This window comes from Gekko japonicus, unplaced genomic scaffold, assembly GCF_001447785.1.
Source record: "Gekko japonicus isolate JY-2015 unplaced genomic scaffold, Gekko_japonicus_V1.1 scaffold2063, whole genome shotgun sequence".
In the NCBI taxonomy this organism is placed as follows: domain Eukaryota; kingdom Metazoa; phylum Chordata; class Lepidosauria; order Squamata; family Gekkonidae; genus Gekko; species Gekko japonicus.
In genome coordinates, this window is record NW_015163150.1 from 44604 (window position 1) to 70476 (window position 25873).

Genomic DNA, 25873 nt, shown 5'->3' on the forward strand with positions numbered 1-25873 from the left:
TATTTTAGATAGCTCCCTAACTAAAGCTGATAGGGCATCAAGTGGAATAAGGGCTGTATGTTGTGCAGTGGGAGCTGTTCAAGAGGCTGATGTTTATGGCAGTGACGGAGAGGTTGCATGAGGCAGAAAGCTGTCCAAAGTAGCTGAAAAAGCATGTTTAATCACCCATTAGAAGTTACCAGCGAATGGAGCTGTGTTATACTGTCCTCAAAATGGCAAGAAAAACCTCTCTTGAACAGCATCTAAGTATTCCTTTGGAGAAATGGGCAAGTCAGTTAACAACATAATTTTTATTTTATTTATTTTTTTGTTTGATTTCTATACCGCCCTCCCCATGGGCGGGCTCAGGGCAGTTCACAACATAATACCCGAGGTAGGATTTCTGTGTATGTTTGGCATATCTGTGTATGTTTGGTATGCATCAGAAAAGGGGTTGAAGCACTAAGCTGCAGATGGCATTAAGATCTTTCTGTTGCCACCACACCGTTTGCAGTGATCTTGGATCCCAGGAACATGAAGTCTGTCAGTGCTTCCATGACTTCCCCTTCTGTTTGCCAAGGAGTGATGAGGCTGGATGCCATGATCTTAGTTTTTTTTTTTTTATGTTGAGCTTCAAGCCAACTTTTGCGCTCTCAAGCTTAGCAAGAGGCTCTTTAGGTCATTAGAGTGGTATCATCTGCATATCTGAGGTTGTTGATGTTTTTCCCAGCAATCTTAACTCCGGCTTGTAATTCATCCAGGCCGGCATTTCGCATGATGTACTATGCATATAAATTAAATAAGCAGGGTGACAATATACATCCTCGTTGTATCAACTTGCTACTGTACAGCTTTTGTAACTTGACCAAACTTTTCCCAGGGAGAGGCTGCAAATTTGAAGGGAAACCTAAAAACCAGTGTGGTTTAGTGGTTAGAGTGTTAGAGTAGGATTTGGGAGACCCCAGTCTGCCGTGCAAATTTGTTGGATTACTGTAGGCCAATCACTGTCTCTCTCTGTCTATAGGGTTATTGTGAAGATAAAATGGAGAAAATAATGATGTAACCTGTTTTGTGTCTCCATTGGGGAGAAAACAACACAAAGAGAAAGAGGAAATATTGTGGGGAAGGGATATATAGGGAAATGAAGTGACCCCAGCAAGTCCCTGCTTGTCAGATCCTAAATGCCATAAGGCTAAAAAAAACTGACTGCACAGCAAATTAATATAAATCTGAAATTCTAATCCAAATAAAAATCCTGATAGGCCATGCCAAACACTTGTTGTTGTTCAGTCGCACAGTCGAGTCCGACTCTTCGCGACCCCATGGACCAGATCCCGCCAGGCCTTCCGGTCTTCCGCCATCCACTGACGTTTCCTCAACTTCATGTTCGTTGCATCTATGACACTGTCTAACCATCTCATCCTTTGCCATCCCCGTCTTCTTTGACCTTCAATCTTTCCCAGCATCAGGGTCTTCTCCAGTGAGTGCTCCCTTCTCATTTGGTGGCCAAAGCATTTGAGCTTCAGTTTCATTATCTGGCCTTCCAGGGAACAGTCAGGGTTGATTTCTTTTAGGATTGACTGATTTGATCTTCTTGCAGTCCAAGGGACTCTCAAGAATCTTCTCCAGCACCATAGTTCAAAATAATCTATTCTTCGGCGCTCGGCCTTCCTTATAATCCAACTCTCGCAGCCATACATGACTACTGGGAATACCATTGCCTTGACCATGTGGACTTTTGTTGGCAGGGTGATGTCTCTATTTTTTTATCATGCTGTTTAGGTTCGCCATCGCTTTCCTCCCAAGGAGCAGGCATCTTTTAATTTCATGGTTGCTGTCACAGTCTGCGGTGATCTGGGATCCCAGGAACGTGAAGTCTGTCACTACTTCCACGACTTCCCCTTCTATTTGCCAAGGAGTGATGGGGCCGGATGCCATGATCTTAGTTTTTTTTATGTTGAGCTTCAAGCCCACTTTTGCGCTCTCCTCTTTCACTCTGAGCAAGAGGCCAAACACTAACAACTCCTAAACACCTGGAAGAAAAAAAGCTTTGGCCTAACACCAGAAAGTTAACAGATTTGGTGGAGGGCTGGAGGAACAGATGAGGCGTCCCACAGATGAGGCACAACAACTGGCACAGCTTTGGTGTGCAGACTAGGAATGTGCATTCGGTTTGGCTGAGCCCAAAAAAAAAAACCCATGTAATCCCTATACGGCATTATTTGGGCTCCCCAGAAGCTATTCGGCTTCCCGAATACATATGGCCATATAGAAGCAGCTTCTGTTCAGCAATTCCATTCCCTTCCATGTTTGAATCCCCCCCCCCCTTTGATTCCTTTCGTGAACGGCTTGCCGGGGCAGATGGATATCCAAACTACAGATGTTACAAGCTGGTGAAGTAGCTGAATCTGGTGAAAAATATTACACTACTGATGTTGTCTGGGCATCCATCTGCATAAGCGGATCTAATAAATCTTCCAGCTGTGAACCTTTTCTTTAAAGGTGGAGCGCAAGAGCCAGAATGGGTAAAGATTGAAAACTGAAATGGTAAGCCTCTCTTCTGCAAGCAGCTTGTCCATATCCTCAGGCTCTGGTAACTGAAAGTCACCCCAGCAACTGTGATGAGACTCTGCTCCAGTAAACTGCTGAGACTGAGCTGCGATAAATCACGGTCACCATGAATGCAGGGGATTTCAGCCACAAAATGCCTTGCAAATAAGCAACACTGAGCCACTGAATTTTCAAAGTTTATATTATTAAGGGGCAAATGATGAAACCCTCTCACCATCTGGAAAAGTTCAGCTGGATGTCTATACACAGATGCAGTGTGATGAAGAAAACCTCTTTGCCAACATCACTGCCACAGAGTAGGCATTTAGATGTGCTGTCATCTGTTTTGGTTGGACTTGCCCCAAGTCTTCCTCCACCTCTGGTCTAGCTGTTGGCCAACTCATTTTATTGCCTTCAGTTTGCCCATTATCCAGGGAGCAGAAGAAGTTCTATGACAAGAAAGAAAGTAACTGGGAGTGATTATTCCTCAGGTTGACAGTGACAGCTAAGAAGCTATAAGTCTGCCAGTACTTTCTCCTTCTCTGACACAGAAACCAAAAATAATATAAAGATATAAATTTGTCCTATCCTGAGTCAGACTACTCATCCATCTAACCCTTCTCCCCTGACTAGCAAAACCTCTTCAGGGTCTCAGAAAGAGGTGTTTCTCAGTAGTTCATCAATAAAAATGACTACTGTTTAAAATTTAAATGTGGTAAAAATATGTCACTCCTATAGCTCAAAGTTTCCAGAGCATTAGTTTCTCTCTGTTTTGGGTCATTATTAAACCCCTTGTCTATGGGTAGTAATTATGGATTGTTTGGGAGTTATGGTTTAATTACACAGAAATCATGAGCAGAACATAGTGTTATGCATTTTAGCAAAGAGTTTGCAGTACCTTTTATACCGTTTATTATTGCTTTAAACATTCCCTTCTGTATTATTGGTTGGTTTCAATTGCTAAGTCGGTGTGGTAAAATATGAATTATTGTGTTACCGCATGTGATAAAAAGATACATCATTGTGAGCATTGTAGTCTGCAGGTGTAGCAGATGTGAAGCAGAAATTAACAGGACAGAGCTATAATTAAACTATAGACAGTCATCTGAAAAGAAAGGGGCTCTTCTTGTCCAATGGTATCATTAAGTGAAACTTAGATTGTCTCTAAATATTTGAAAGAGCAATAAAAGTGTGTTAATTAGTAAGAAAACAATCCAACATAGAACTTAATTCCTTAAAGCATCCCTTTTTTATGAAGGCAAAGCTCACTGAAGTCAAGCCATATGGTAACATAGTTCAGAGACAATAGGGTCCTTGGTTTATGGATGCTAAAAGGAGAATGTTGCTGAAAAAGAACAGATAGCACTTAGTATATATCCATTTACAATTGTGTGAATTGCTTACACCCATTGAGTCAGAGAGGTTCAGATCATTAATGATAGCATTATGGTTACTAAAGCAGTCCAGTTCTTCAGCTCTCTGCATCTGTGAAACAGAATACCTCTAGGGACTAAGAGTTAATATTCCCAAGAGAAAATCTAAAAGCAGGGGGGAAAGGAATGACTTTGGTTTGAGTAGAATAAACTTACATCTACAACGATTAACGCTGCATAATTAAGTGGTAAAGAAGGAAAGGAGGTTTCTGATAAAAGACTAATAACAAATCCTGTTATGCTATGTTGCTTTTTCCCTTTAAAAAGTATTAGTTTTACCCATCCTCCTGAATCATATCAGGTAGTGATGAGCCAAGTTAGCTCAAACACTTGCAGTACAGCTGAGCTTTGGCTCCTAACCTGCTTGTGAAGTGTGAAAGGTGGGTAGGTTTAAGGGTGGGAACAACTGCTACTAAAAGTGATGGGCTCCCTGCAGAGTCTAAGTAATGTTTGTGACACTGAACAGTAATCGTTTGCTGTAGGCTAGTCACTGAGGGGTAATTTTCCACAATTGGGTAAAACACCTTGCATGGAGTGTTGTCAAAATTAACCATGCAAGATTAGCTTTGCTTGAATTTCCCCACATTTTCTGTTGTAAGGATTCTCCTCAAGTTCCATAATGAGGTATTCATAAGGAACTGAAGGAATAGTGAGAATATATGTTCAAGACACATATTCCTTTTTCAATGTAAGATTCATAAAAGTGTTCCTGTATTTCCAAGTATGTTCAACATGCCAATAGCAGGATGAGGTAATATTGAAAAAAGTCACTTCATCTTGCATCTTGAGTAGTTTAACCAGAATGAAATTATAATTTAAATCCTTAAAGTAAAATTTGTCTACTAGTTTGAGCTAATGTATCCAACTAGTTTGAATTCATACAAACTAATGCTAGGTACAGATGTAGAAGCTGTTCAAAAGTAAAAGCAAAGCATTGTCCCTAAAAGCCTATTTATTCCATTGAACTGTACTATGACTTTTTTTAACTTTTTCAAATTTTTATTGAAAGACTTAAACAAATACAAATAACAATATAAACAATGTAAACAACCATTGAACCAGGCAGTAAATAAGGTACATCTAAACTTCAGATAACACACAAATTTGCATTAATACATTCAACCTTCAGCTCTCTACTATATTTAGTAAACCCCACAAAACCTGCCATGAGCAAGTTATGGCTTTTGAAGTCCATTTGTGGAACTTTAGACCTGTTTTTGAAGCCATTTCTTTAGATTCGTATGAGGGAAATGATTTTTAAACTGGCATAACACTTTTCCAATAAAGTATGACTGCTTTAATATCATTCAAAAACTGAGGCTTTTAGAAAACTTAACACAATCCCTTCTATAACCAAGTTAAGACATAATATAGCACTTGCTCAAATTAAGCATATTAGTAAAAAAATCTCTAATTAGTTTAATGCTTCTTATATTTTCCAGTAAGTGTGTTATGAATTCCTACTCCATATGGTTCACCTTTTGATCAGTTTTGTTGCATTTCTTCTTAGGCGATGGGTAAGACTTCTCTTTGGACGAGAATTTCCCCTTCAGGACCTTCTTGTTATCTGGGATGCTTTGTTTGCTGACAGCATCACCCTGGATTTAGTTGACTACGTTTTCTTAGCTATGTTGCTCTACATTAGAGATGCCTGTGAGTATCTAATGTTATCGTTAAGAAATGTACATAACCTATTTTACTTTTTAAAAAATAATCATTAAATTTCTAATGTATTTTATTTTATTTGTTTACTAGCCTGATACCCGTGCTTCACTACGGTATTTAAGTTCTGTAAAATCAAAGTTTTAAAACTGATGATGTGAAGTTTGAAATGTAACATTTGTTGTAGGAATTCTAATGGAGAAGGTTGTAGTACAAGCAGGCAGTTTTTATCTTAGAACTCTGAGCTACACAGTTGACCAATTTGGGGGGGGGGGCAAGGAGGCAGCAGCCTGCCAGGCACATGGAAAACAATTGGGGGAACACATTTTGCCCCTTTCTACCCCCTTAGGGGTCATGTTTCTCAGAAATCCCTTCGTAGTGAGGGTTGACGTCATGGTAGGAATGCACTCTCCTTATTTTGGGTTTCTTGGTGCAGGGGTTTGGCCTGGGCATTGAATTTTTTTGGGGGGGAGTGTAGGTCATACCCCCCTTTTTTCCAAAAATGCTTCTCATTTATGTTACATTTAAGAAGTGGGACATAACTACGTATTCGAAACAACATCCAAACAATCAGATATTAAGCAAGTTCATATGAACCAATTTTCTAGAACCCACATTGTGAGAAGTTAAATAACCTAATACAGGAAACCACTTTTCTACAATTTACGGTATATTTCCATAGTGCATGGGAGTATGGCTAAAGCCATTGGGTTGGCTGGGTCAGCAGCATTGCTAAGTTGATCCTGCTGGGGTGGCCTGATGAATTAAAGTACCCTGGCCCTGCTCCTACATCTGACAAAAACCCACCTGTCTGGTGCAAGGGAGAGGATTGTGTTTAAACGCATTGGGGAGGCTGGGCCAGCAGCAGCACTAAGGCAATCCTACTGAGCATGCTTCTCCAACAACTTAAAGAACTCCATGCCCCTCCCAACCCTTGACAGGTGGTTGTCTGTCAGGTGTAGGAGGGGTAGCGTGTCTGAAGGCATCGGGGAGGCTGGGCTACCAGGATTGCTAAGGCGATGCTGCTTGAGCAACCTCCCTGATGGTTTTCAACACTCTGCCCCTGCTTCTGCACCTGACAGGCAACCACCTGTCAGGTGGAAGAGGGGTGGATGGGAGTGTGTCTAAAGCCACTGGGGAGGCTGGCCCAGCAGCATTGCTAAGGTGTTTCTGCTCAGGTGACCTCCCTGATGAATTAAAGTACCTTGGCCATGCTCCTACAACTGACAGAAACCTGCCTGTCTGGTGTTGGGGGGTAGTCTGTTTAAGGTATCGGGGAGGCTGGGCCAGCAGCAGTGCTAAGATAATTCTGCTGAGCAAGCCTCCCCAACACCTATAAACATCTCACCCCCTCTCCTACACCTGACAGGCAGCTGCCTATCCAGTGTGGGAGGGGGAGGGAAAGGGGTATTGCAAGCCATTGTGGAGACTGGGCCAGCAGGATTACTAAGGCATTACTGCTTAGGCAGGCTCCCTGATGGCTTTAAGCACTCTGCACTCACTGCTGCACCTGACAGACAGCTGCCTGTCAGGTATAGGAGTGGGGGAAGCATGTTTGAAACCATTGGGGAGGCTGGGCCAGCAGTATTTACTACCTTTACACAGGGCTTGTAAGACACAGATGTTCCACCAGGCTTTTGGTTGAGGACAGTGATGGAAAAGCAGGTAGTCTGACGCTCTCAGGTTTCCTGCCCCCCCCTTACCTGCCCCCTTGGAGGCTTTGGGTTTCAATTTTCTATTCAAATCGTTTGCCACCTTGGAACTGCTTTTTACTTATGATTCTGTACTGTGTTTTAAGACTAGTCTAATTCTACTTGGATGATTGTGTTTTTATTCTGTTGTAAACCATCCTGAGCCCTGCTTGCAGGGAAGGGCAGCCTAAAAGCCTAAACAATTAATTAAATAAATAAGGGAGTAAGCATGAGGTATGCTGGCCTCAAGCTCTATATGGCTTTCAAGGTCAAACCAACACCCAGAAGCAAACTGCAAGACAGTGTAGATATAACAAGACTGGAGTGACATGATCCTATGACCTACTCCAATCAGCATTCTGGTCAAAGCATTCTGTACCAACTGCAGCTTCCATACAATCCTTCAAGAGCAGCCCCACATAGAGCATATTGCAGTAATCTAATCTAGATGTCACCAGGGCACAGCTGGCTCATCAGCCAAAGCTGATTAAAGGTGCCTTAGGCCTACTGCCACCTGTCCAACACTGAGGCAGGGACAACCACCCTCTCTTTCAGGGAGGTATTTAATGTCTGCCAGACCCAGTCTGCCAGCCTTTTTCCTGGGCAGATTTAAGCAGGCAGGAGGGACAAGGTTCATACAAATAGATAATAGGTCTCAAACTTCCAAGAATCCTGTCCACATCCTCACACTGAACAAGCCAAAAGCTGTCCCACACAACTGGACATGTCAGCATGCTGGGACCATCTGATCCTGTCACTGCTAATGTACAGTTCAAGTAGGAACTGATGCAACAGATTTTATCCACAAATTGTGAAACAAAATTATTAGTGGGCAGCTCACAGATATGTGTCTTAGCTCAGGAAGGATGGCTCCAGAGCAAACTAATTTATGCAGTAGCCAAATTGCTTGCTCACAATTTTAATGCCAGTAGCTCACAAAGTAGAGGTTTTGCTTACAAAACTCCACAGCTTAGAGGGACTGAATCCAATAGGCCCCTGACTACCCTAAAGATTTCCTCAGGTCTACACTGTGTGGATGCAATGGTGACAGAGAAATACTGGTTCACTGCCATTACCATGGAGTAGGCTTTAAATGAACTCTAGCTCACACCTTGTCAGATTCATCACAAGTCCTTCTCCACTGTCACTCTAGCCATCTCCCTTGTCTTCTCATCATCCTCAGCCCTTCAGTAAACCAATGAGCTACCCAGGCTCTTAGACCTGAGAGAAGGCACCTGAAAGCAATTGTGTCAATTGCCTGGGTCATTTCCTCATTCCAAAGGTCAACCAGGGCATTAACAGGAGCACTAAATGATTCGATTTTGTGTAAACCAATTGGCAGCAAGTTATTTGTTTCATATCACAAAGCTATATTTTGATTTTTGGATACTCTTTTTGATACACTGAATTATAAATTCAGTTTCAGAAAGCAAAGTGGCCAAGGTAAGTATAGAGCTCCACCTTCTGTCAGACAGGGTGTATTGAGTTGCTATAGATTGAATACCCAAATATTTTATGTATTTTAAAAATGATTAAATGAAAGCCAATTACGAAATCAATTTATTTTCTATGTTGCATATTTATTTAATTATGATATTTTCGTAACTTTCAAACATGAGCATTAAAACTACTTCCAGTGCTTATCATATGCCCATTAATTGTAATTTAATCATATATCTTAATGGTAATGTTCAGGACAGACTTTTATTTTATATATCCTTATAGTGTATTGGGGTAAGATATGCCATAAAGAAAAGTTTTTATTAAGTGAATGACAAGTTGAGGGTACTTGGGGAGATAAAAGGGAAATTATAGTCATTCATAAATGAAAGCTCCAATGTGCCCTAATTAGTTGAGACAGAAATTGAAAAGTACAAACGGTTAAATGAAGCTAATATGGTTATCAGTAATTAGAACTTCCAATATTTAGGGTGTATTTCAAAGTTTGCTTAGCACATTTGAAAATCTTGTGACATTCCATCTTTACAAGTAAGTGGATCTAATACTAGTTAGTGTGCTTTGGCTGAATTGCAGGATACATGTGTCTCCAGCACACCTGTGGATACCGTTTTAGAGCCAAATCATGCATATAATTATTCACACTCAATTTTTGATAGACTCAGTTGCCTTAAATGCTTGTTTTTCCAATGCTCAAAAATCTTGAAGTTGGCTCAAAAAACTCATTTGGATAAAAATCCACGCCATTTAAAAATGGGCTTTTTCCAGTTGTTATATCAGATTTCTAGAGCACATTGCATAAATACTAAGACATTTTTTATGATGACAGAGTAGAAACTTATTGAGGTGCCCTTAATTGGTTGCCAGTCCTGGGCTATTCGGTACAACAGCTGCAAAGTATAGGCTCTGATGTTACAGTCTCAGTGCTTCAATAAGGGGGAAACTTGCAAGCTCACCGCCAACTCTACACTGGCCTGTCAGCAGCCATCAGCTGCAGAAGTACTCCCACAGGTGAAAGGGAATTACAATCACCTTCCCTTCCTCTCCCCACAACAGACACCCTGTGAGGTAGGTGGGGCTGAGAGAGTTCTGAGAGAACTGTGACTGGCTCAAGGTCACCCAGCTGGAGTGTGGAATCAAATCCACTTCTCCAGATTAGAGTCCACCGCTCTTAACCACTACACCATGCTGGCTCTCAACTTCACATTGGAACTTTGTGGCATCCTGTAAAGGCTGTCTGAACTCCCAGAACTTCTTGCACTTACAGCTAGTTATTGTATTGGAGTGGGGGCTACTTTAATTGGGGAAGTACTGCAAAATGTGCATTTAGAATGCTGTTTTAGAAGTTGTAATTCTTGCCTCTGTTTGCATCGTAACAGTTACTGCAACTGTTAAAAGTTGTTATAATCACACAGTTTCCTGATGGAGGTGCTTTATACATGGTGGGAGGGGCACTACTTTGTGTCTACATGACTATGGGGATGTCTACCTGCAGGAATGGCATCACAGTATATCATGGGTTGAAGAAATATTTTCAGTAAAAGTCATAGAAAGTTATAGGCCAAGGTATCCCAAATCTTTTTTAAAAATTATTTTATTACTAAGAATAAGGCAGGTTGTGGAAAAAAATACAGTGAGCTCTAGAAAGAGGCTCTGGGCAGGTGCCTGGGCCTTGGGCACTGAGCGTCAATTTCCTGTGGTGACCTCAGCAGGGTATAATGACACAGAGTCCACCGTTTTTTCAAGGGGATCTGATCTCTACCATCTGATGAGGAGAAAGATTGTACTTTTCCTAGGCAGAGGCTGCATGTAGGGGGGGGGGAGAGATGGAAAGCTGAAGTCAGAGAGGCAGATAAAGGTACATTGATGGTTGTCTGGGAAGGAGACAGGGTTGCCAACTCCAGGTTGGAAAATTCCTGGAGATTTCAGGGGTGGAGCCTGGAAAGAGTGGGCTTTGGGGAGGGGTGGGCCCTAAGACAGGGACAATGCTATAGACTCCACCCTCCAAACCAGCCATTTCCTCCTGGGGAACCATTGCTGCCATTCTCCAGGTGAGGGTTGGAGATCACTCAGAATTAAAACTGCTCTCCAGATGGCAGAGATCAGTTCCCCTGGAGAAAATGGCTGCTTTGCAGGGTGGACTCTGTCATTATACCCTGCTGAGGTTGCTTCCCTCCTACTTAGGTCCCCACTGCCGAGAAAGACTGTACTTTTCCTAGGTAGAGGCTGTGGGGTAGGGGGATGGAAAGCTGAACTCAGAGGGGCAGATAAAGGTAGGTTGATGGTTGGCTGGGAAGGAGATAGGTTTGCCAATTCCAGGTTGGGAAATTCCTGGAGATTTGAGGGGGGCTATTTTCACCACATCACAGGGGGAGATGAGAGGGCGCAGCCTCTCGCCCTATCCTATGGTTCCGTCCAAGCCGCAGCAGAAACTGCTTTAAGCATGGCCAAGATGGACTGAAGGTTGTAAGGTAGCGGCTGCAAGAGCGCCTTTCACCTCTGAGAAACCTCACCCACTGGTTTCCTTCAACCCAGCCCTGCAGGAGCCACAAAAGGGACCATGGTGATGGCGAAAAGAATCCAGCTGCCCTGCCCACCCCAGTCATTGACATTCATGGAAGTCATTGACATTCATGGAGATGGGCGATGGATGTTGTTGCATCAGCGCTTCATTGCCAATAGCAAAGAGCCCAAGGTTGTGTTCATCGGCAATTCTCTGCCACAGCTCTTACATCAGTTTGAGATTTGGAGGGAGCGGTTCTCCCCTCTCCATGTGCTCAATTTTGGCATGGCGGGAGACACAACACATCATGTGCTATGGCACCTGCAGGATGGGGAATTGCAACACATTTGGCCAAAGATTGTGATCAACTGGGTGGGCACCAATAGCCACAGCCACACAGCAGAGCAGGTGGCAGCTGGCATAGAAGCCATTGTGCACCTCATCAATCAGCAGCAGCTTCAGGCCCGCACGGGAGAAGAACCAGAGAGTGAACGAACCGCTGAAGGCCAAGGTATCACTGTTGCCCAGTGCCACCTTCCTTGGCACCGACATGGGCTTCATGCACTCAGACAGGACCATCAGCCACCATGACATGTATGATTACCTCCAGCTGAGTTGCCACGGCGATGCATGGTTCTACCCAGCGTTGCTGCTGAGCTTGTTGGGAGAAAGCAATGCCAAGGCCTCTTGACTGCTCTGGTTCCTGCTTTGCAGGGATAGATGGCTCTCCTCCCCTTTCTGGGCTGGGGGAGGGCCAGAGGCACCTATGGGGAAGCTGGAGCATGGCCCACCTTTGGTCTTCAATAAGTGCAAATCATCCAGATGTTCTTCTCCTTCATCCACCTTCACCCACCTGACCAAATTGGATACTTTAGCCTAGGCGTTCAGTTCTTTAAGCAGTTTAAGCTGCTGGGTGAGGGGGTAGAGTCAAGAAGCACGTTGGCTGACAAAATGCCAGGAAGTTGAGCAGAGAGCAAGTGAGAGCAACTTGCCTTTGTTTACTTAATAAAAATGGTGCAAAAAAAGATTTGAGGGGTGGAACCTGGAGAGGGTGGGGTTTGAGAAGGGGTGGGACCTCAGACAGGTACAATGCCATAGACTCCACCTTCCAAACCATTTACTCCCTGGGAAATAATTGTTGCCAATCTCCAGGTGAGAGCTGGAGATCACTCAGAATTACAACTGCTTTCCAGATAGCAAAGATGAGTTCCCCTGGAGAAAATGGTGGACTGTGTCATTATACCCTGCTGAGGTGGCTGCCCTATGACAGCCAGTGTAATGTAGCAGTTATCGCTTCACAGCAGGGTCTGCCAGACCCAGGTTCTTCCTATGGAAGCTGATTGGTGGATTTCAGACCACTTACAGACTTTCAGCCTAATCTGCCACACAGGGTTGTTATGCAGATCGAAAGGGAAAGAAAGGCCAAGTGTAACTACCAGGGGTCATTTCGGGGGGGATCGCGGGGGATTGCAGTTGCCCCGGTGAGGGGCGGGGGCGGGGCACACGACGAAGCCCCGCCCCCTGCTTCCGGTCGGGGTAAAATGGCGATTTGACGCACCCTGTAAGTGCTCAGGGTGGACGGGTGTTCCTTACAGTAGTTTGGACTGTATTTTGGTCCAACGCGGCTTCCCCCAGGCAGGGGGAATGACTGGCAGGCATCCAAGAGAGAGTTGAGATTGGTGTGATCAAGTCTCGGAGGAGGCTTGTATTACACTTTGATCCCCTCTCCCGAAGCGGGCGAGCGCATTCAGGGGGTGTGGCCTCATGACATACTTCCAGTGATGTCAGGGGGTGTGGCATATGCTAATGAGTTATGCTAATAAGTTCCCCTAGCTCTTTTTCTACAAAAGGACCCCTGGTAACTACAAATTAGTAAAATGTAATTGTTTAGGATACAGGTACACGCAGTCAGTCCTGGTCTGGTGCTATGGTTCATTTTTAGTAGACCATTGTTTTTTGTTCCAGGATTTGTTGAATGAGACACTGTGTTGTGAATCCGCATGGCAAGAAAATAGATGAGCAGTAGGGCTATCGAAGTCATGGACAAGAAATAATATGAAAGAGAGGGAAGTAGCAGTCCCAGCACCCAGAAATGCTATATTATCAATAGACACATTATGTCTACACCAGGGATTGTAAATTATGTCCATACTTATGTCCCTAAAATCTAGATGTGGCAGACATCTAAAATTAGTGAATGTGGCATTGACATTTTTAATACTTTAAAACCGCGCCGCTCAGGTGTCGATAGGTAGCCCCTCCCCCAGTTGAATTGTGGCCCTAGGATAGGAACTAATTAGGCACTTAGGCCATATACCTGTAAACCACCCAGAGACCCTTGGGTAAAGGGCGGTATACAAATCGAAGATATAAATAAATAAATAAATACTGATTTTTCACACCACCATTATCTTAGTTTCTGACAGGACTTTTTAGTTCTTTAGGAAATGTAACTTCTTACTCATCATCTGGATGTCAGTATCCTCAGAGAAAAACTAGGCAGAACTAGCTTTAAAAAATCTACACTTCTTCCTAATATTGGCTAGTATACTTCCAAGAACTCCTCTGTCTTTATTATCAACTTCTCTTTATTCTGATGGTACAACATATGAAGTATCAACCAATTTGAATTCATGAAGGTTCCCTTTTGTCAGCCTTGAAGATGAGATAGAAATAGAACAAAGTAGTATATAAAGGTGTTCCTGTCTTCAACTTATGCTTGTGAAGAAAATCACTATCACACCAACAACAACAAAAAAGCCCAGCTTTCATAAAGGTAGAGACTACACACTTTTCTGTTCTCTAGGGGAGGAAATTTCCAGAAGTCATAAAACCACCCAACAAAAAACATCTCTGAAGGTTTAATATTATCAGTATTTTTTTCATCGTGAGGAAAGCTTAACATCTGGCATTCTTTTTTTCTTTTCTTTTTTTGCTTTCTTTTCAGGTATTGATGAAAGAACAATTCCTTCTATGCCTGCTTAGTTTTTACAGTATAGGCAGTAGTTCATGTTTTGTTCTCTTAGGAGAAATAGTTTTTATTTGCATTTGATACCCTTACACAATACACCTTGAAAGGCTGTAAGATGGAGAAAAAGTACCTTTTTTCATAAGAAGATCAAAAGGCATTTTGCAATTGCCAAATCTGGCACATGAAAACAATAATTTTCTATCTGGAGTAGGTGATAGCACAGTTATTTACTCTAAATAATACTGGAACTACTGTCTTCCAGAAAATGTTGTACTGTCTAGAGAGAAAGATACCTCTCTCATAGTTAAAGGATAAGTTGTGCAATAATTTGTCAAAGCTGATTTTTGTGGAACTGGCTTCACATAAAACAAGAGTAAAGACCAGATTGTACTACTTGAAACGTCTTAATTCTGTATTGCTGAGTCATTTTGGATGCTGATCTTCACCTTTGTCGTCATCACCAGGTTTGAACTGGCAACTTTGTGAAATATTATGCATGCATGTACACTACATTTTTGGAGCTGCGGTGGCTCAAGTGGTTAAGACGCTGAACTGCAGGCTGTGGGAGGTCAGTAGTTCAGCAGTTCAAGACCCGGGTGCCGCATGATGGAGTAAGCTCCCATCTCTAGTTCTAGCTCCTGCCAACCTAGCAGTTCGAAAGCAAGAAATTGCAAGTAGATAAATAGGCACCACTTCGGTGGGAAGGTAACAGCGTTCCGTTCGCCTTGGTGTTTAGTCATGCCGGCCACATGACCATGGAAACGTATTCGGACAGCGCTGGCTCTTTGGCTTTGAAACGGAGATGAGCACCGCAACCCTAGAGTCGGATTCGACTGGCTTTCGAACAAGGAAACCTTTACCTTTACTTTGCACTACATTTAGTATAGTGACAGCATCACCAAAGAAAATTACTGCTTTGCAGATACCTACAATGGTCTTCCATGAGATTTCCAGTACCAAAGGCCCACCACAAAAAGAACAGTTCCAGGAGAAAAGTTTCCAGGGAAAATTCAGTTTTCCCTGCCAACCTGTTAAATCACATAACCTGCCACTTTTAGGGATTGGGCAGCTTCAAAGTTCAAAGTCATTTATTACAGTATTATCTAATTATTCACACTGATCTGCCACTGTAGTTTCTCCTGCTCCTTTATCAAATGGCTTTATTCATCCTTGGTATGCTCGCCTGTATTTAGGGGGGAGGGGCATACTTCCATGGGTAATGTAATACCAGAGCAGTTAATGCATGCATGAATGCATCCCTAGTTTCTCATGATCCACAGAATTACAACCTGTGGAGTTTCTTCCGGTTTGTGAAAGAAAAGTTGCAGTCTTTTGTAAATTCTAGGCTTATACTACCCTCATGAGTAGACAACTCAGTTGAGCAGTTTTTCGTGTTTGGTTGTGAGTGTATTGTCAGCATGGAGATCCATTGAGCAGTGTTAAAGAGAGCATTCTGATAAAACAGAACTCAATCATTGTACAATTTGTTGCAAGTAAACCACAAAATCTTAAGAACCGGAAATTTTAAGTCTGTTTATCACCATTAGAAGATCTAGGAAATAACATCACATAATTCTGTTTCCTTTCTGAAAAATATTTTGCAGGTTTGAACATCTGTAATGTAGATAGTATAGACTTTTTAAAAAATAACTGATTATGACAATCTTTAATTCTGCCTTCTTAATGGAAAGTTAGCTTTTTCACAATACCTTGAACATAATTAGGGATGATCAAGAAATCTGATTAGGATGGATTTTGCAATTGCATCTTAGTCCCTTCCCTCCTCAGATTGTTCTCTGGATCAAACTAGATCAATGGGAGATGGGATTAGCAGACCAAGAGAGGCTTGCACTTGTTGGGGAAGGGAGTTACTTCTTTTCCCTAATGGCCATGGAGACTATGAACACCAGAAGGGGGGGTTGGTTGTTTGTTTTTTAAAGTCCCACTGATGCACATTTCTGTGACCCTGAGATTCAGGGGTCCCAGAAGAAAACACATCCATGTGTTGCTATAGAAACAAGAAAATAATCCCTTTAAAACTGGTTCTTTGTGTGATGAAAGCATTTTTTAGTTTTTACTTTTTACTTTTTTGGCACACCAATGACTAGTTTTGAAGGGGTTCTCTTATCCTTTTGTCTCTATGAGACAAAAGAGCACAATTGAACTTTTCTGCAGCAGAGAAAGAAAATAAACTAGAAAACCCTTCAAAATTATCCCTTTGCTTGCTGGAAAAAACACACCTTTTTTTAGCACACAGAAGACATTTCCATTGTCCTGCAATATGCTTAGGACAATAAGCAGGAGTCTCTCTTTACTTTCTGGGTTCTGATCTTTGAAGTTCCACAAACAGAAGACCGGATCAGAAGTCTGTGGTAATGGAACCCTGATAGGTAAAGATCAACTGAATCCAAGTTGGGACCAATCTGAGGGAATTCGCTTCTGCCTCACCATCCTTGCTGTAAAATTAAGTTCAGCATTTTCATAAATTAGGTAGAATGATTTATTCTTTAGAGTTTATTCTTTGATGTGATAAAGACACAAGGTTTAATCCAAATAATGGACTTCTTCCATGAGTGGAATGGAGGGACACCTTTATGATCCAAACCATTAGAAAATAATCTTATTTACTGATGCACTAATTTTGTTTTATTTTGCAATGGAATTGTTTTGTTGTTGTTGAGTCGCACAGTTGAGTCCGACTCTTTGCGACCCCATGGATCAGATCCTGCCAGGCCTTCCTGTCTTCCGCCGTCCTCTGACGTTTCCTCAATTTCATGTTCGTTGCATTTATGACACTGTCTAACCATCTCATCCTTTGCCATCCCCGTCTTCTTTGACCTTCAATCTTTCCCAGCATCAGGGTCTTCTCCAGTGAGTGCTCCCTTCTCATTTGGTGGCCAAAGTCTTTGAGCTTCAGTTTCATTATCTGGCCTTCCAGGGAACAGTCAGGGTTGATTTCTTTTAGGATTGACTGATTTGATCTTCTTGCAGTCCAAGGGACTCTCAAGAATCTTCTCCAGCACCATAGTTCAAAAGAATCTATTCTTCAGCACTCAGCCTTTCTTATAGTCCAACTCTCGCAGCCATACATGACTACTGGGAATACCATTGCTTTGACCATGGAGACTTTTGTTGGCAGGGTGATGTCTCTACATTTTGTCATGCTGCTTAGGTTCGCCATCACTTTCCTCCCAAGGAGCAGGCATCTTTTAATTTCATGGCTGCAGTCACAGTCTGCGGTGATCTGGGATCCCAGGAATGTGAAGTTTGTCACTACTTCCACGACTTCCCCTTCTATTTGCCAAGGAGTGATAGGGCCAGATGCCATGATCTTAGGGTTTTTTATGTTGAGCTTCAAGCCCACTTTTGCGCTCTCCTCTTCACTTCCCTGAGCAAGAGGCTCTTAAGGTCCTCTTCACTTTCTGCCATTAGAGTGGTATCATCTGCATATCTGAGGTTGTTGATCTTTTCCCCAGCAATCTTAATTCCCGCTTGTGATTCATCCAGGCCAACATTTCGCATGATGTACATCCTTGCCGTACTCCTTTTCCTATGCTAAACCAATCAGTTGTTCCATATCCGATTCTGTTGCTTCTTGACCCTTATACAGGTTTCTCAAGAGACACGTGAGGTGGTCTGATACTCCCATCTCTTTAAGGACCTGCCATAGCTTGTTGTGATCCACACAGTCAAAGGCTTTAGCATAGTCAATGAAGCAGAAGTAGATATTTTTCTGGTACTCTCTTGCTTTCTCCATAATCCAGCGAGTTGGCAATTTGATCTCTAATTCCTCTACCTCTTCGAAACCCAGCTTGTACTTCTGGTAGTTCTCTATCCATGTACTGTTGAAGCCTAGCTTGTAGGATCTTGAGCATGACCTTGCTAGCGTGTGTGCGATAGTTTGAACATTCCTTGGCATTGCCCTTCTTTGGAATTGGAATGTATACTGACCTTTTCCAATCCTGTGGCCACTGTTGCGTTTTCCAAATTTGCTGGCAAATTGAGTGCAGCACTTTAACAGCATCATCTTTTAAGACTTTGAATAGCTCAGCTGGAATACCATCACTGTTTCAATTTTAATTTGTATTATATTTTTATAAACTTATAGAAGAGTGTTATTATTGATGCTTCCTAACAAAATGAGCATTCTGTAACTTTATATGTTTGTTTCAGTCTTCATCACCACATCCATTCCATTTAAAAAAAACCTAATCCCCTTTAGGCTATTGCCATTTCTATTTATCTGGAAAAGATATTTTAAAACCAATTTTAATAAGTTTCCGATAGAGTATCCCTTGAATTTAATACTGTTCATGGGGAAAGCATTTTTAATTCTGCACTTTTGCTGATGACAGTATACTGTTTTTTCATTAATTAGTTAATTGATCATTGATGAAGTGGCACAGGATTTGCATCATTTGTTGTATTTTTATCAGTAGCATTTGTAACTGAAATACTGATGCTTAACCTTCCTTTATTGAAACAGGTGTCCTCACAGTGCAATCCTAAAGACGCTTTCCTGGAAGTAATCACCATTGAATAGAACTCATTAGGATTCTTAATTGACCTGGTTAGGCTTGTTCTCTCAGAGTCATATTTTTTTCCAAAAATAATCATATAGCCTTCAACATTATTTCCAAGAGAGGAGACAAATACGAAACTTTAAAAACTGGTATGAGTTAAACAGTAAAATGCTTCTGTGGAGGAAATGTATAAAATGTTATTTCATAAAATCCATTTTGTACATACCAGCTACTTTTATTTACTTCAAGAAAGTATAAAGTATTTCTATTGTAACTGTTTCATAGTGTGTTACATTTGATTTGATTGGTTCTACATAATGTGTGGTCCATCTATTATACTCAGTTAAAAGAACTCTTGACTGAGCCCATTGTATTGTGTTCATTATGCTAACTTCAAGGAGAAGGGGGGGAGCAGGTATCTGAACGTGCACAAGAAAAACAAAAGGAAAGAAAAAGAAACAGGCAGAGCAGATAAAAAATGAGTAGGATAAGTGAGTGCTTTACAAATGAAAGCAGATGTATAAAATTACAAGCTGTCGGATCAGCAACGGAAATGAAGATGATAAAGTGGCTCCCTACACAGATTATAATTATTCATTTTGCCCAGTCCTGCATCTTTTCCTCATAAACCTCTGCAGGGAGAGATGGGAAGGTACTGAAGGAGATGCGGTTGATTCATGTAAGGGGGGGGGGAAATCAGTCTAGTAAGTCTCTGAGGCCATAAAACAGTCAATATATTTGGGATTTCATTTAATCAGAATGATTTTTGTGTGTGCTCCAAAAGACATATCTCATGGAGGCTTTTAATTAATAAAAAAGATTTTATTTCTAAAACTGAAGTTCTCAGAACAGTTAAAGTTTTTGTTCTAAAATGTACTTACAGTTCCTATCAGTGTAGGCAGCGTCTGTACCATGAACAGTATAAGAATAATTAATCGGCACGGCTTTGACAGCTCCAGCAGATGGATTGCCAGAATTTAGATGGCGCTAAAGAAATGAAGTAGTTTACATAGGCCTGCCTGAAAAGGTGTGCTCAATTTCATTCTCAATTAGGATCACTTGGTCCCCCTCAAAAGGACAGTCATACACGAGATTGAGATTAGAGAACAAAAATATAACAGCCTAAAAATGTAATGGATTTTAAGATTAAACAGCATGAATTTTCTCATGTCTGAGACTCTATTTTCTGTTTTTAGAAAATAGAATTAGAAAAACTATTAACACACAGGGGTCGGGAAGCAAGAAATACAAATCAGACTGTTCTTAAACCATTTCAGAATACATATTTAATGAAATATGCAGATCAAGATAAAGTCAGCTATTCAGACTAGCTAAAGAGAGCAAGGGGGTTGAGAAAGTAATATATAGTAATAATTGTATTAGGGGAAAATCAGGTGTTTTCATTAATATGTGATTAATATCCCCACTTCATGATTAGAAAAGCTCAATAATGTTTTCTATTGTTTTTAGTGATATCAAGTAATTATCAGACCTGTTTGGGACTTTTGATGCATTATCCACCCATTGGAGATGTACACTCACTCATCTTGAGAGCTCTTTTTCTCAGAGATCCAAAGGTAAGGCATGCTTAATGTCATCAGGTGCTCAGAAAACAAACATGATGGCACAACATAAATTTGACTGTGATGGGTTTGTCAGGCTTACGTGCTCTTCTGATTCCTTCACCCTCTCACACAAACACAATCCATTTCACCAGGTGTCGGATGGTAAAATTGGAGCTTGAGTCAAGGCTTCCCATACCCAAAACCCTTCAGTTTCTGTCTGTATGTTGAAGTTGGCGGGGAAATAACAGGAAAGAGCAAATGGACTGAACACAGAATCAAGCTCTGTGTGTGCTCATGATAGATTCACATGTTGGTGAAATATGAATACAACATAGCTGTCACATTCTGCAGTGATGAATAAGGAAGGACAGAGTTAATAATGGGAAATATTTTAATATGTAGAAAAGTGTGCCACTACTTAACTTTCTACAAGAAGAGGTAGCAAGACTCAAACTCGCCAATAAGTTGGTCTAAATCAGTGGCCATCCTCTATCTATGGGTGGTAGTGGTGGTTGTAGACTACTCAGAGCCTTTCCAGATGCTGTGGCCACAGGTAGCTACATAGCCATTGCTAAGTACTCATATGACATCATCTCTGCTGGTAGGGCCATTACTGGCAAGCTTATTGGATTTGATGGGAGAAGGCAATATTGAGGCTAGCAAGTAAAGCTAACCTCCGGGGTGTGCATGGATGTGGCCAATGTGACATTACTCCCTTGAATGTCACTAATCTCTCTTCCATCTGTGCTGTTATTAATGTCCATGAAACAAGGAAAACTTTCCCTTGTTTTCACTTTTTAAAATTTTGCAGCATCGCTCCAGGGCTTTTTAAAAAATACTATTAACTCAAGGAAACTACCGATAGCTACATCTCCCTAAGACAGCAAGAAAAGACCCTCCATTGCATTGGGGCAGGTAGATAGCGTTAATGTCAGTGGAAGCAGTGTGGTCAAAAACACAAGAACATAAAAAGAGCCCCACTGAATAGGGATAGACATGAACCACATTTTTTCGGTTCAGTTCATGGTTGAACCACAAACCAAACCACAGTTCGCAAACCAAATCGGTTTGTGAGCCATTAAAAGTTTAAACCCTGCTTTCTGGTCCCCGTGAAAAGCCCTGCTTGCTGCTTGCTGCTGCTTTTCACGGAGAGCAGACGGCAGGGGGTTAAATGGCTCAGAGCCATTTAAACCAACAGCTGAGCAGCAGGGAGCTCCTGTTGTTTTTTGTGAAGAGCAGAAAGCAGGGGTTTAAATGGGTCAGAGCCATTTAAACCCCTGCTTTCTGCTCTTTACAAACCATCACAAACTGCATCAACATTTGTAGAAGTTTGTGGTGGTTCTTCAGTTCGTGAAGATCGCTTTGGGAGCCATGAACCAGCCAAAATTTGTGACAAACTTTAGTTCATGAGCCGGTTCATGCCCATCCCTGCTGTTGAATCACATCAGCAGTCTATCTAGTCTAGCATCCTGTTTCACACAGTAGATAAGCAGATACTCTAGAGGAGTCTTCTATGACTTCAACATTTAAGTTGCCGTCAAAGATTACCACTGTGTGACACCACCAGCTGTATGGAAGCATTCTCTGCTCATGCTTAGGTACAAAATGTGTCTATTAGTACTTCAAAGGTCCCTAAAATTCAGGTAACATTTGTATGCTTAGGGCTGATCAGATAATGAATAGCATTTTTAATAGCCTGAAATCATTGGAAGTTCCCAATAGCATTTTACAGGGTCTCTTTCCCTTTGAGGGACAGAGTGCTAGTGATTTATGGTGTCTTCATAGTAATCATTATACACAAATGTGCAAGTTGGTTGGTTATTAGAAGTTTCAATAGCACAAATAGGCGGGCATTTGCCAAATTCAGTGCAACAAGAGTTCTATAATCACAGTACTCCCTACAACCCAAGAAATGTGTATCTTTAGAAACTGCAAAGCAGCACAGCTGGCCAACACTGACATATGAGCTCTTCTTGTCACCATGCCTACACTGAGGTAGCCTACACTCCTTCTACTCTGAAGTGAGCTTAAATTGACCATCCCCTTGGCCAAGACAATCTGCTATACTTACTGCCCATTAATTAGCATCCAACCCAAGGGAGGCTTTGAATAATAAATCAGTTTGACTTTTTAACAATATGTTTACAGAACTGCGGATTAAGCATTTGGGGGCAGTGTGAGAATGATTATCTTTCCAGTACCTCAGTATTTGACAGGGAACATAAATTTCTCAAATTGAGAACAAAAAGGAAATGCTGTGGCACCTAAAAGATTTATAGATGTCTGTCATAAAATATACTTTAGAATACAGCAGTTTGCATTCTCCAGTATGTAAACTTGAGTACAGCTTGGCCCAGCAACCAACTACAACTGGCTTTAGATGGTATATACTTATTAATTACCTGGGAATCAACAGTTAGTGAATCAAGAATCAATACAGCTTGAACATTTATTCCCACGTTATACACTACATGTAGATTGTGAAGATTTTCAGTTGTATTCTTCATTGGTGAATATCATCCACACGCAAAAAAAGAAAAATTAAATGCACACAGTGGTTTCTTACTTAAGAAAAATAAAAACTTGCCTTAGTTTTAATATTGGTTTTACATGTAACTGCTTGCGCAAACAACATCACATTCTTCCTTTTTGATGAGAAGCAAAATCTATATCTCCCTCAAAGTGAAAGTATTTTGGTCTCTTAAAAGAATTGTGAATTCTGCACCCCCCATGAACAAAAGCAGCAAATGGCTCTGTGTTTTTAAAACAAGTGAAAAAACGTGCCCATTTCTTCCGTGACTGCATTTTTGGAAGAATGTGTGACAAAATTGGTCTGTAGTTTTTAGCATATTGCTCATTTTCAGCTGTTTTCTGTATTAACTGAGGTAGTAGTAGAGATTTCTCATTATGTCTGATCAGCGTTAACAGCAAGGAATGCAAGCTTTCTCATGGTGTGATGCCCTTGCTTTAAACAAAAGCAAAAGAACCTAAAATAGTTCAAGCCCCCCCCCACCGAAAAATAGATGTAGTGTGCTATAAACAAGACGTTTTGAAATCATAGAAACGACATACTGGAAAATAAGTAAGTCTAAGAAAAACCCTTATGAATATATAAAATATATAATAATGCTTGTTATTATAACTAAACCAAATCTATATTTCTAAAACAAAATAATTTAGTGTATTCCCAACAATCTTTTCAGAATTAGACCAGGAATTTATGCAAATCAAACATCCCAGAATCCACATACCCCTTGTGGCATCCAAGTCTTGTTGCATTGTCTCATGCTGTTTGTTCACATAGCTTCACATTGTGTAATCCGCCTCGAGATTCAGCAAGAAAGATGGGCTATGAAAAGTAAATAAAAAATAAATTACCAGAGACAACATCTCTAGTAAGTAGAAAGGTTTATAGTGTCTTATATGATATGTTCAGACTTGCGCTCTTTTATTTTTCCATGTCAACTTGGAAAACTCATCAACAGGTTTACTATGTACCAGTAACTGTGACCACCCCACCACCACTATGATTGACAAATCTTGTCCTCTTTCTCTAAATGCCTGTTCCTCTGCTAGTGATTACAGTTTTCCTTTCTTCATTTCAAAAAAATATGCAGTCAAAATGTACATTTGCAAATCTACTTATGTTTATTGGATTAATTTGTAAAATATTTTCTTTTTAGGACTATCATTTAAACCTGCAAGAAATTTTTCTTTAAATGTAGAATTGTTAAAAAAAACACACAAAAAAAAAACACCCTGTAAACTTCCCAGATGGGAGATCACCTGGGAAACATATTTGAGCTTCTCTGAGCTCCTCAAAGGGCAGACTATAAATAGATGGTGATCCCAAGGAGATGAGGTGCAATAAACATATGGCTGCAATCCTGTGCATGTGTATCTGTGAGTAAGCCCCATTGAACACACTGAAAATTTAGGATTTAGTCCTTCTGCCACCATACGTTTTTCTGAAGAAAATGCCAAATTTTGCATACACAAAAAACAAACATTAAAAATAAAACTGACTTTATAAATTTTATTTAAAGCTTTTTTATGTAGAAGAGCCATGAAATGTCTGGTTTTATCTAAATTTGCTAGGCCTGCTCACAGCCTTAAGCTGGAGCAATTTTTGTGGTTGGAAAAAGAGGTGAGGAAAGAAGCAGGAGACTCAGCAAATGTGCCCAGCATTGGCTCAGCTGGGTGGCTTTCACACTGCTTTCTGCAGCCCACTCCCTTTTTGCCAGATATGTGCTGAGGAGAGCAGCGGACTTGATAGTCGGGCTCCAGTTTGGCTCGCACTGCATGTTTAAAAGAAGGGGGCTAGCAGGAGACTGGGCATCCACATACATTTTTTTCTTAAAGAAGATATCAAATTTTGCAAAAGTTGAAATATCAGATTTCAAATAAAACACCCACCTTTATCAAATTTATGGGGGTAAGTATAATTCTATATTTTTGTGCTCTCTTTTTGTTCCTCTAAAATATGTTGTGGTGAACCTGTTCTTTTCAACTTTGCAACATTCCAGAAGTGCTTAAAACATAGAAAGAGTTCCCTATAGGTTTCTGAAAACAATGCTAGCCTGTGTGCCTTTAATATCAAATGGAATAGTAGGATTATACAGTGCACTAAACCAGATAGGTAGTTTATCTAGATTTTCATTTGCTTCATACAAATATACGCGGAATAACATTCCATCCAATTGCACTTCTTCAGGATGAAAACATTCCATTGAAAACTGTCTTGATATGAAAAGGACAATGTGCTGTATGCAAAGATGTATTTTGTGAGAAGTGGAATCCTCCCCCCCTCCCACACACACACACAAAGCACCTAGTGTAGGTGTTTGGTGTCGCTTTAATATCCCCCAGTTGTCTAATTTTTTTTCCCTGCATCATCACCAATGAGAAGTGCTGTTAATTTTCAAAGTAGACGCTTTCAGATGGAAAATAGATACATAGGGGCTGGCAATCACAAAAATATAAAGCGATTAAAAAACAGTTCTAACCAGAGTTGTTCAAATAAAGAAAAATTAAAAACTCAATTAGAAACAAAAGTCATAGAAAATGTGAACATATTGTGTTCCTTAAATAACCAGATGTTCTTTTCTTCCTGAAGGCAGTCAAGCCTAGGAATAAAAGGTTTTAAACTATTGTTTTAAGTTAACTGTGAATTTTGCAAATCTGTTTTACCCTATAGCAAATAAAATTCTAATACAGCAACATAAGCAAAGTAATTTTCATCTTTGGGTGTTCTTATGTGTATGTGGTTGTGCTAACCTTATCACGATGACTTATTATGAAGCTAAACTGTTATATAGAGCATTACCATTTTTGATGATGTACGAAAACTTGCCAACTCTCTTGTTTGAGAGCTTATAGTATTTGTCCCAAGCATTTCCCCCCCCCAAAAAAAAACTTTAACGAATCTTTTAGCAGTCATGTTCTATTGTAAAAGAAAGCAGTGATCTATAAAATACTGATTTTGTACTCAGAAACAATGCATAAAATTAACATTGCAAGAAAATGTCAGTCTCTTCC

At 40.9% G+C, this 25873-nt stretch overlaps 1 protein-coding gene across 1 annotated transcript in view; it reads left to right on the forward strand.

Annotated features, from left to right (window-relative positions):
- The window catches only part of LOC107106825 (TBC1 domain family member 5-like), a 107896-nt gene that overhangs the window by 6938 nt on the left and 75085 nt on the right, over nucleotides 1–25873 (forward strand). Inside the window, exons 2-3 of the mRNA XM_015407036.1 lie at nucleotides 5473–5615; nucleotides 20241–20347. Of these exons, the coding sequence (XP_015262522.1) occupies nucleotides 5473–5615; nucleotides 20241–20347 (250 nt within the window). The remainder of the gene's footprint in view (nucleotides 1–5472; nucleotides 5616–20240; nucleotides 20348–25873) is intronic.